This window comes from Rhea pennata, chromosome Z, assembly GCF_028389875.1.
Source record: "Rhea pennata isolate bPtePen1 chromosome Z, bPtePen1.pri, whole genome shotgun sequence".
NCBI classification, from domain to species: domain Eukaryota; kingdom Metazoa; phylum Chordata; class Aves; order Rheiformes; family Rheidae; genus Rhea; species Rhea pennata.
Window position 1 is genome coordinate 71,305,095 of NC_084702.1, and position 10,772 is coordinate 71,315,866.

General features: G+C 53.7%; 1 protein-coding gene across 4 annotated transcripts; it reads left to right on the forward strand.

The window, feature by feature from the left end:
* Window positions 1-47: 47 nt before the first annotated feature.
* On the forward strand, window positions 48-10,566 carry FANCG (FA complementation group G). Of its 4 annotated transcripts, XM_062600321.1 has the most exons (14): window positions 48-134; window positions 305-386; window positions 1,253-1,384; window positions 1,960-2,153; window positions 3,219-3,372; window positions 4,635-4,765; window positions 5,265-5,411; window positions 6,185-6,345; window positions 6,576-6,642; window positions 7,146-7,483; window positions 7,662-7,717; window positions 8,673-8,810; window positions 9,756-9,900; window positions 10,274-10,566. In XM_062600321.1, the coding sequence occupies exons 1-14, from the start codon at window positions 48-50 to the stop codon at window positions 10,377-10,379; spliced, it is 1,938 nt and encodes a 645-aa protein (XP_062456305.1). In that variant the 3' UTR covers window positions 10,380-10,566. The 4 variants fall into 4 exon arrangements, 3 of the variants coding, with proteins under 3 accessions (XP_062456305.1, XP_062456306.1, XP_062456307.1); XR_009961244.1 differs by lacking the exons at window positions 9,756-9,900; window positions 10,274-10,566 and adding an exon at window positions 8,183-8,391 and having other exon boundaries at window positions 8,673-8,757; XM_062600322.1 differs by lacking the exon at window positions 8,673-8,810.
* The last annotated feature ends 206 nt before the right edge of the window (window positions 10,567-10,772 follow it).

Here is a 10,772-nt window from a genome sequence, read left to right on the forward strand (position 1 = left end):
GAGGGCGGGAGGAGAGCGGCGCGCGCGAGGCGGCGGCGGCGGCCGCCATGAAGCGGCGGCGCGGGGAGGCCCCGGAGCCCGGCTGCCTCCGCGCCTGGGCGGCCGCGAGCGAGGAGTTGGCGGGGCGCTGGCGGGTGCGCGGGGGTTCCCGGGGGTTCGCGCTCTCCCCTCGTCCTCTGACGCCCTGCGGCTCCCGGTGTCGGCCGCCACGGGAAGGCGGCAGGCCCTGCCCCGGCGGCGGCGCGGGGGCGGCGGCGGCGGCGGCGGGGGGTGCCGGCCCGGCGGGTGAGTGTGTCCCTTGCAGGCCGCGCGCTGCGGGGGGCCCGGCGGAGCGGCGGTGCGGCGGCAGCGAGGCGCCTTCAGGGAGCTGCTCCTGCAGATGCGGGGTGAGTGGCGGCCGCGGGCGGTTCGCCCCGCCGCCTGCCTTCCCTCTTCTCCCGTCCCACGGCCGGAGCCCGCGGGGAGCGGGGGGCTCGCTCCGGGGTGCTGACGTTTGCCGCGTGCAGCTCTCGTATTCCAACGCTTGAAACAAACCTCTGGAGAGGGATGAAATCTTTCCCTGCTGACATAAGCTGAGCTGGGCCTCCGGAGGGGTTAAGGTCCAGCCCTGACCTGTATTTACTGCTTTTGCCAGGGGTTGTGGCTGAGCTCTGTGGCTTCTGGAAGAAAAAAGGCAATCTTTTCCTGGGGAGGAATGGCAGCAGCCTAGAAGCTGCTGGATAGGGCTGCTTGTTCCCCCTGTTGCACTGAGAGGCCAGGAAAAGGGTTCCCAGTAGCAGTAATAATATAGAGGAAACCAGATAGGAGAAAGGTGCTATGGGAGCAGCGGAACAGAGCAGCCCAGCATCTGGATTGTCCTGTGGCTGCAGTTGGGGAGGGAGAAGGTGGGAAACATCTGCAGAAGGATGGAGCTGTAGTGGGAGGAGCACAGAGTACTGACACCTTGTTGGAAGGGCTGAAAGGTCCCTCTGTGCTGGAGGACTGCAGGACCTAGAGAGCAAGGCAGTTGGAAAGACCATAAGGATGCTGAGGATGGTGTCAGTGATATCACCACCTGTAGAAGTGACTTCTGCTCCCAGTCTGGGTAGTGCAGTCTCTGAACTAAAATCTCACCATAACAACAACAAAAAACCCTGGCAGGAGTATTCTCTTGTCCCAAAGCAGGGTGGTGAAGCCTTAGCATGGGTGGTTGTAGGGTTTTCTCTAGCCACATGCCTAGCTCAATTCATTCTTGTGTTGGCTGTGATTACAGGGCTGCCAGCTGCCATCACCACCTTGCCTCTGGAGCTCACTGTCCTCTATAACTCCTTGCTTTTTGATATGGGAGCATCTGACTGTGCCATTAATGGAGAAGCAGAAGACATACACAAGGGGCTCCTCAGGGGTAAGGAGAAGATTGGCTCTACTTTAAATATGCCAAGTGACTGGCTGGGGAGGGGAGACTGTGACAAATGAAGGCTGGCTCTGTAGGGAATGGCAGAAGCATGGAGCAGCCTGAGGTTGTGGATATGTGCACATGTGCATGCTGCAGCCCATGGAGATGGGCCAACAGTTTTCAAGGCAAGGCAAAAGATTTTTCAAGGCACAAAGCGCCACAAAATTTTGCTTTCTAGCTAACTTTTTGTTAATTATGGTGTGCTGGGTTCAAAGGAAAGTCGCTGAAATACTCTGGGAGTCAGAGATCTGCAGTGTTAGCGCATGCTTGTTCTTGGGCTGGTGGCCTTCAGAGGAATCAACAAAGCCAGAGTCATGGCTGTGAGCAGTGTGGTGTCTGCTGCAGGTTAACGTGCTAGCTATGAGGGCTCTGGTTCCTGCAGCCAGTTGAGGCTGGGCAAGCCCTGTAACCCTATTCCATCCTCCCTAGGAAGATCCTCTGTTTGCTTGAGGCTTCTTTCCGCTCTTGGGAGGATGCCTGTTACCCGGCACTGACCTATTGCCTCATGACTGTTTCTTTTCCAGTTCTGGAGGCTTGTGGGGTCTCTGGGCAGGATCTCAGCACTGAGGAGCTGTGGCAGAAAGTGCTGCAGGAAGTGACTGTTGAAGAACTGCAGGCACCTTTGCATCGACTAGGCGCTCTGCAAGGAGCGTGGTGGCTGGCAAGCAACCACCTGGGAAGCGTCACTGGCCTCTTCCGGCTCCTGAGCAGTGCTGAGGTAACCAGGAAGCAGGAGGATGCTGTGCAGCTTTTAGCTACCTACATCATCCTGTGCCAGGGTATCTGCATGCTGTTACTATCCCTGCAACTGCAGAGTGCCTCCTGCATGTACAATAGCTGTCTTGCCTTAGCCTTGGGGGATCCTCAAGCCAGCTGTACCTCCCCTCCTGCTGGTTTTGCAGCTTAATCTGCTCCACAGCTGGTGCTTGGTGCTTTTCCAGGTGGCCTAAAAGTTTAGCACCAAGCCACACAGGATGGATGATCTGGGTAGATGTGAGCCAGCCTGTGTCTTCTGCCTTGAAGGGACAGCATCTGAATTGGTTGCTCATGTCAGGAGACCTATCCAACCATTGCTGAGGGACTCGTATTTTTGCTTTGCTGTTACCACTGGAGGTTTCCAAGTAGTCTCCGTGTGCACTCCAGCTATATCAGTGCAGATACAGAGCTAGCATAAATACTGTGTTTGTTATAAAATACTCTCTCCAGAATGCTGTTGAGGCATTTAGAGACCTGAACCCATCAGTGCTTCCCATTCGTCATGAGTATTCCTGTCCTTGGCATCCCAGCTTAGCCTAATGGCCCGCAGTGCATTAATGGGTCCCAGAATAGCTCCTGCCTGCCAGGGCTCAGGGCAGTGAGGCGCCAGCCAGGTGACTCAGGCAGGCTAGAAGGGGCTGCAAGCAGATCCCAGTCTCTGCAGGGAATAAGCTGTGAACGGTGTGACTTAGAGCAACTTTCCTGCTGGTCGGGAGGCCCAGGTTATGTGAAGGCTGCTGAGGGCTCTCTTTACAAGTGTTCTCAGGCAGCATTTGGATCTGCTTTGCCAGGAGTCCCAAAGGTGCATCTCACAGTCAGGTGGGAGCTGCTGCCCAGCACCAGGAAGGAATTATTCCCCAAGCCAGGTTGTAGTTAGAGTGTGTGTGTGGGGCGGGGGGGGGGGTGGCAGGACATAGCTTCCCAGTACAAAGTGTGGTATTGAAGAGCTTGGTGCCCCCATTTCCCTTTGCCCCAGGATTGATATTCCCTGCTTCCCTTCACCATTCCCTGCTCTCTCTGTTTAAAGGACCCAGGGAGAGCTCCCGGCAGTGGAGGGAAGAACGAACTCCTCTCCCTGCTCAAAGCGTGGAAAGTCCCCATTGAGAGGGCCTCTGTGTCGCTAGTACAGAGCACCGAAGACTTGAAGGAGATCCTGTGCACTGCAGCTGCCTTCCTACAGGGTTTGTGTGGAAGGGACCCTTGTCCCTGCTGTAGCCTCTCCCTGCCCTCCTGTCCCAGGGCCCCCTCTCCCTGCCAGTGTCCTGGTTGTTCTTCCTAACCAGGTTAGCCCTCGGGATTCCCTTGGGAAACAACCCAGGCTGAGCCTTTAGGTTTATGGCTCTCAGCCTTGCCATTTGGTATCCAAAGAGCTTCTCTGCTTTTTCCTTAGCTAAGCCTCTGCATTGCCACAGAGTTTCTTCTGCCTGTTATTGGCCTTAGGTAGGTGTCTGGGCCCAGCAGTGATCTTGCTAAAACTGGAAGGCTGATGGGGGGGCTTAGGAGGATTTTCTTTTCTTCTGTCTGTCTTCTGGTGCTCCTGCTGGATTATAGTGCTGCAGGAACCAGGCAAAGCTGCTGTGCAGCTCAACCTGGTATGGCAGCACCCCTCTCAGCCTGGTATGGCAGCAGGTGATTGATCTCATCTCTGACTGTTGCGTTCTGTCTGTCACACTTTTTTTGCTTGCTTACTGTCTTGACAATGCCTGCAGTTCCTGGGGCAGCCAGCACTGCCTTACTGTGTTCAGATTGATGCTGCACCTTCTTTGAGTGTGGAAGGTTGGAGTTTCTCGTGCACAGAGCTCTCAAAAGCCTCTAGGGTGGTCATAGTGCTTTCAGCAAGGAGGCAGCAGACGTGAATGTGGATGTGTCTTAGGCATGTGCGGGTGTTTTCAGAGGGAAGCTTGAAACAGGAGTTGACATAAAAGCAAATAGCGTTTACAATAAATATTCATGGATTAATATCCTAGAGCATCCTGCTGAGTAATGGCCCAGATATGATGGAAAAGTGTTTTTTTCCATGATTTGTGCATGCTTCCTCACCTACACTCTCTCTGCTGTGTATGGACATGCACTTGGGCCTGCCTGGCACCTACCTCTCTTCTCTGCCTTGGCAAAGGTAGGCGTCTTGGTGTTCAGGACTTGGAGGCTGCCCTTCTTTCCGTTAGACACTTCCATACAGTGGCTTGTTCTTTCGACAGTGTTGAAGTAAAGGTGGCAGCCTGGGCCAATCCTGCCCTGTGTTGCTGGTTTTGGAGGGGTTCAGGTATATTCCTGGGATGGTGGGAAGAAAAGGGTGGATTGTGCATAGCACAACATGAGCTCTGGGCCTGCTCCTCTCCGGGGGAGGAGGGAGTTGCAGGAGGAGAAGTCTACATAGCCTTGTTTGTGGGCCAGGGTGTGTGGAGAATAGAGTGGCAGAGCTGAGATGCTGGGTTTTTCACAGGACTGCAGGAGCTGGAGGCTGGGAACCTCCCTGCCGCCTTCTCTCTGCTTCAAGAGGCTGCTGGTGGATTCTGCTCCAAGAAGGTCCTGGCTCAGATCTACACCTGCCTCAGCTGCTGCACTCAGCGAATGGTAACAGCCAGGCCTCTCCTCTGCCTGCAGGGAGAGGGGGAACAGCCTGAAAGCAGGGCGGGAAGGGTTGGGCTAACCTCCACACTGCCTCTGTGTGGTCAGGGCTTCAGTGGGATGGCAGTGTCTTGAGCCAAAGTTACCCTTGTGGCTGCAGCCTGCTTGGGCAGCTGCAAAATCCAAACAGGGATTTTATCTGAGCACAAAGGGTTGCTTCAAAGAGAAGATAAGCTCAAACACGGTCCAAGATGAGTTACCTTTGATGGCTTAAGTGCTGCCGTCTAATAATGTGTGCTGCCCTGTGGTGGTAAGGTGAGCTCTGTGACGGAGCTTGATGGCATGGAGGGGGTTTGGTAGGTTGCTGGGGTATCTGTTTGTGCGTACTGCCCTTGCTTAGTGGGGATTTTCAGAGAAGCAAACAAGGCAGGTGTCTGGAACTCAGCAAACAGTTTAATTGTCAGCAAGATGTCTTTGCAATGTGCAACTTTCCCTATTTTCCTAGGGCAAGCCTCAGACAGCCCTTCAGCACCTGAAACGGGCCCTCCAGGTGGACTTCCAATGCCTTCCTGCCCTGTCCCATGCTGCGGCAGTGTACCACGAGCTGGGAGAGATGGACGCGGAGCTGCAGGCCCTGGCTGTGCTCTATGAGGTTTGTCTGCTGCCTGCAGCTGTGCAGTGGGTTGGCCTCAGGGTTGTTCTTTGATACGCTCACCTTTGATACGCTCAGGGCTGTTTTAGTCTTAAGCAGTCCCCAAAGTAGAAGGCAGTGATCCAGCCTGGGTACTACCATCAGCATTGACTGCTCTGGCTTCAACAGTGGGAACAGGAGAGCGCAGCTTGGTCAGGAACTCCTGCTTAGCACCTGGCTGTTGGCTGAGGCAAGACTTCTGGATCGGAGTTACGTTCTTGATGGCTTAGGAGCAGAGTGCACACTTTAGTGTGGGAGAACATTAGTCTCTGGAAGTGCCTAGTAAAGGGACTCTTAAAAGGTGTGTTGTGACTTGAGACAGTGTGCATTAGCTGTTGCAGCCTTGCTCTGCCTGGGAGGAGCAGTAAACACCGAGTTAAACACTGAGTTAGGTCTTCATAAACACAGCCTGGAGGGATCTCTCTCACTGTTAACAGCACAAGATCTGGTCTAACTACACCAGTGGCTGTGATGGGAGATGCTCTTCCAGGTAGCTCAGAATACTTCAGACTGAAAGCCTGAGGTTCTGTGTGGTCTGGGTGGCCTTAGAGGTCTGATGCTATGCGGAGAGCAAAAGGCTGCGCCCTAATGAGTGGGAGCAGCAGAGGTGTGCTTGTGTAGTGTAGTACTTTGGCTTGGCTGGATGCATCTCTGGATGCCGGAAGTAGCAAATTGCAACTGCTTGGTATTGGACTAGTAATGTATCCACCACAGTTTCTGTTCCTGTTTTGCAGGCTCTGGAAAGAAATCCTCTAGCAGCTGCTTCCACTACTCCCTATTGTCTAATCCAAATAGAGCACCTTGTCCACACGCCAGCACTAGCTTCTCTCTTCCGCTGTCGATATCCTTCCGAAGTGAAGTACCTACTGGCACAGAGGTGTCTCCAGGGTGGGAGGTAACAGAGCTACCTCTTGTCTGCTCATAACATGATATTTATTTTGGATCTGCAGTTTTCTTTGTGCTCCTGGATATTGCCCAGTTTGGTATTGCTGTTCTGTTAGTAGCGTGCAGCACAGAGGAGGTACAGTGTGGGAGTGCCTGCAGGCAGGCAACTCGGGTTCCACCTGGCTGCTGGTGCTTCTTGGGGTCCCCTTGTTCTTTCCACATGTCCTGTCTCTGTTGCAGGGTGGCTGATGCTGTGGAACATTACCTGGACTTCCTGGCTCTACTTCAGGACGGGCTGCAGCAGCAGGTAGGTATCCTGAAGAACTCCTCTAGTGCCCTGGGAGATGAGGTTTGGATCCCCGGTCGAAGGACCGGTGCCAGATTTTACACCTGGACTCCCAATTTCACTGTCTAGTCTGAGACATGAAGGAAATGGGTTGAGAGCTGCCACAGGGGCAGTGGGAGCTGTGAGCTGCCACCTCTGACCTATGGCACATCTGCCTTGGGATTCACACAAGAGACTGCTTGGCACTACTGCCTGGAGAAACAGTTTTCCTCTTATCTTCCAAAAGTAGTTCTTGGGCCAGTTCTGGATGCCCTTCACTTCAGGGCTAGGGGTTTGCCTTCCTGGCTCTGCTGAAGCTTTGCTGCTCCACAGCTTCTGCCTCCAACAGGCTACAGTTTCTATGGGAGTGCATCTGAGCTTTGCTGGGTGGTGGCTGGGGATCCCCAGTAAGCATGGGTCTGCTCTGCGTGGCTGGGAGTTGCTCAGTTCTGTGTCTGAGTGCTGCTGTCACTTTTCCTCCCCAGGTACCCCTAGATGGTGGATCAGCTCTGCCCAGGATACCCGAGGTGTTCCTGGAAGCAGCAGCTGCCCTGGAGCAGGTGGGGAGGTATCAGGATGCCATAACTGTGTGCGAGGAGGTTGTGAGTCGGACAGCTGACCTAATCCCACAGACGTTACGATTTGATGAGGGGCCAGAGCAGCCAGAGTGGCCATCACCAGGGACAGAATCGGCTGGTGGTCCCCTGTCCCAGAAGAGGGAGAGTCTGCGTTGCCTTGTGTGGAGAACAGCAGCATACATGCACCAGGGCTGGGCCTGGGCCAAGCTGGACAAGGACAAGGAGGCCATAACACAGTTCAGCAGGTGATGAAGTTGAGATGCAAGAAGGCCTAGCCTAGCCAGCAGCTTGCTGGATGCTAGGGTACCAGTGGCTGATGGGCCAGAGCGGAGTGCAGCTCGGCGTGGTGGATGGTGTGACTGCTTGCAGCTGACTTCCCAGCTCAAGGGCAGCGCTGAAGTTCCTCTGTCCTCCTTCCCTCAGGTGCCTTGGTGATCTCTTACGAGTCCAGCTTTACGGGTCTGGTGTTGAACCAACAGGTATGACACCACATAGCCAGGACTTGCACAGCGCCTGACTGTACCTGGATCTGGTGTTTTTTTGGCAGTAGTGGGAAAAGGAGCAAGGCTCCAGGCCCAGTGTCAACTCTGGCAGGAAGGTGTCTGTCACAGTGTGCTGAGCTCCATGCCATACTAGAGTCTCTGAAGGGACCAGCTGGTTTGGTCAGAGCAAGGTTTCCCCCCAACCCTGCCCACTTCCCCATGTGCTAGGTGACAGGTAAGTGGGCTGTGAACGGGGAAGCTTCTTGAATCCAGGTTCCAGGGATACAAGGATTCCAGGATTTGAACCAGTCGCACTGCTCCTGAACTTTTAAGGATTTCCCTCTACCTCTCTTTCTTTCATGGCAAATTTATTTATTTCTTGCCTTGAAGGTGCTGTGAACACCTTGAGCAGCAGTCTTTTGCAACAGGCATGACTTGGTCTTTCCCTCTTTGTGCTTGCAGACTTCGAGCAGGAAGGAGATCTGCAGCAAGGCTGGCCCAGGCCTCTGGTCTCTTGGCAGCGCTTGCGTGCAGAAGCTGAGAGCAGCCTTTGTTCCAGTTATGGGACTGCCAAGAGAGCGTGAAAGTGCCCAGTCTGCACCCCTGCAGATGGGCAGCCAAGCAAAGGGCAGGCTGCTGCTGAGGTTACTCTTAAGTTATAGCCACATAAGGTGCTTGGTGTTCTTTGCTTTCACCCTCTACCACCTCCTAGCCTGTCCTCTCCCAGAGGATCCCATTCCTTGACAATGCAATGCTATTGCCATCATTTTGGGATGTGCCTGGCAACTAGCAGAGAGGCTGAGTGGTCATGGACAGGATGGTTGGGAGATGAACAGACCAGGCAAACTTTTTGGCTATCTTGGCTGCTAACCTGTCTTAGCCTGCTGGGATGAGTGAAGAACATCAGAGGGTGCTATCTCCAAGTGTGTGTGTCTTTGTGTTTCCATGCCAGGGAGCCTCCTACCAGAAGTGAGGCTTCTCCAGAAGATCAGGTTGCTCTCTCTCGTTGGGCGAGGTACCCAATTCCTGGAGCTGGGGAGGCACAGGGAAGCCTTGCTGGATTTCCAGCATGGTTTGCAGATCTCACCAGGTAGGAGGCTCATTTTTGTGTGGGACAGAGAGGATAGCCACAAGTTTTTTTTCCAGGGTTGCTCTGCTGTTTTCAGTGGGAAGGTCTCACGTTCTAGACCTCACGTTCAAGTGACAAAGACTATGACAGGGCTGCGTGCTTGAGACATTCCTCTGGGGCATGTTCAGCTCATTGCTGTAGAGATGCAGAGCAAAACTATTTCAGAATGAACTTAATATCTCTGTGCTTGCAGCCTGTACCCTGAGATAGCTTGGATGTCTCTTCTCTTCCTGCACCCAAGCCTAAGGCAACCAGCTTTCTCTCAGAAAGATGCTGGTTCTCCAGAAAGGAGGTACTGGATAGCTGGAACCTCACATCATCCTAGGAAGCTGCATGTCCTTGCCTGGCAGCCTGGAGGCTGAGGCATGTTGGAAGAGAGGGAAGCAGAACAGGGAGCTATATGTGTCCTGAGGACAGCTAAGATACGGCCAGAGCTGCTTGCAGGGGTGATTCCCCTGTTGCCTGATCCAGTCTTACCTGTTGGGTGATACCGTAGCACCAACACACTGGGGCTGTGAGGGTTGATGGGATCATCATCATCAAAACTGCTCTCTGAAAGCCCATCGCAGTCCTGACTGAGGCTTTCCCTCCACCCAGCCAGGGCCTTGCTTTGGGGGTGCAGACTTACTTGCAAGGCAAACCCTGGCCCATGCGTAACCAGAGGAGTGGCTGGCTGTACTGCAGGACTGATGCCATCTGTCCTGGCTGCCAGTCTGGCTGCAGGCCCCAGGGTTAATTAGAGCCTGTGACATAGCCAGGTAGATCTCCTCCCCTTGGCACCTCCTCTCATGCGCAGCTCCCTCATCTGGCTTCTAAACTTTGTTTGTAACACCCTGCAATCTGCAGCAGCGCTCGGGACCTGCTCCTCCCCTGCTAAGGGCTGAATTTTCCCTTTATGTCTTGCAGGTGACTCTGCTGCTGCCTCCTACCTGGTACAGGCCCTGTGGAAACTGAACCGAAAACAGGAGGCTGCCACTCGCTGGCAGAAGCTCTCAGAGAGCCCCACTGAGGAAGATGGGCAGCAGGAAGAGCTGGGAAAGTGTGCACCAAGGTGGGTGGAATTACTGCTGGGCACCCAAGAGAGCTCCAGAGCCATCAGCTTATGTTTTGAACTGTGTGGATGGTTTATCTAGCTCAGCTCTTGCCAGCCTGGAACTGCAGCATAAATGTGTCAGAGGTGCTTTCCCCCACACCATTTCTGCGCTGATATTCAGTGCTTAGCCAGGCTGTGGCTCTGCAGGACTCTGGGGCACATAAGAACTGACAAGGAGCCAAAGTCAGCCCATCTCTGCAATAGCAAATGGGAGAGCAAAGGCTGGGGGCAGAGCTGAGGACTTTATGTAGTGTATGAGGAATGAAATTAGTAGCAAGACTGTGGCAAAGGAATGCCGCAATCCTTACTGCTCCAATACCCTTTTTTTCAGGACCTATCCTTTGTACTTGGTTTCATGTCTGAAGCAAGCAACCTTCCCACATAGTGAATCTCTTGCCAGAAACATACAGGATTACCTCCAGAGCACAACCAGCTAACCCAGTCAGTCTCCCCATCGCCACGTATCTGCTGAAGTCTCCCTGCCTGCACCAAGACACCATGAAGCCTTAATAGCTTCTCTGAGACTCAGAGTTACTCTTGGATAAATCTGGGTTCCCAAAGGACTGAAATGGAACAAAGTTGCTTTAAAAGTTGCTAATAAAAGCCTCAGATCTATTCAATTTATATATGGTTTTCTGTGACCTTTTTCCTTGAGCAATTCAGAGCGAGGCATTTCAATGAAGATTCCCTGCTCCAGGGAGCTGTGGTAGAGCTAGATAAACAGATGAAGCAGAGGTCTGTCAGAGCATCGCTCCTACCTTTGTACCTTGTCATTTCGTTCAGTCACTGTCATCTGGAGCTCAGGAATGTTTTTGGCTGAAGCACAGAGC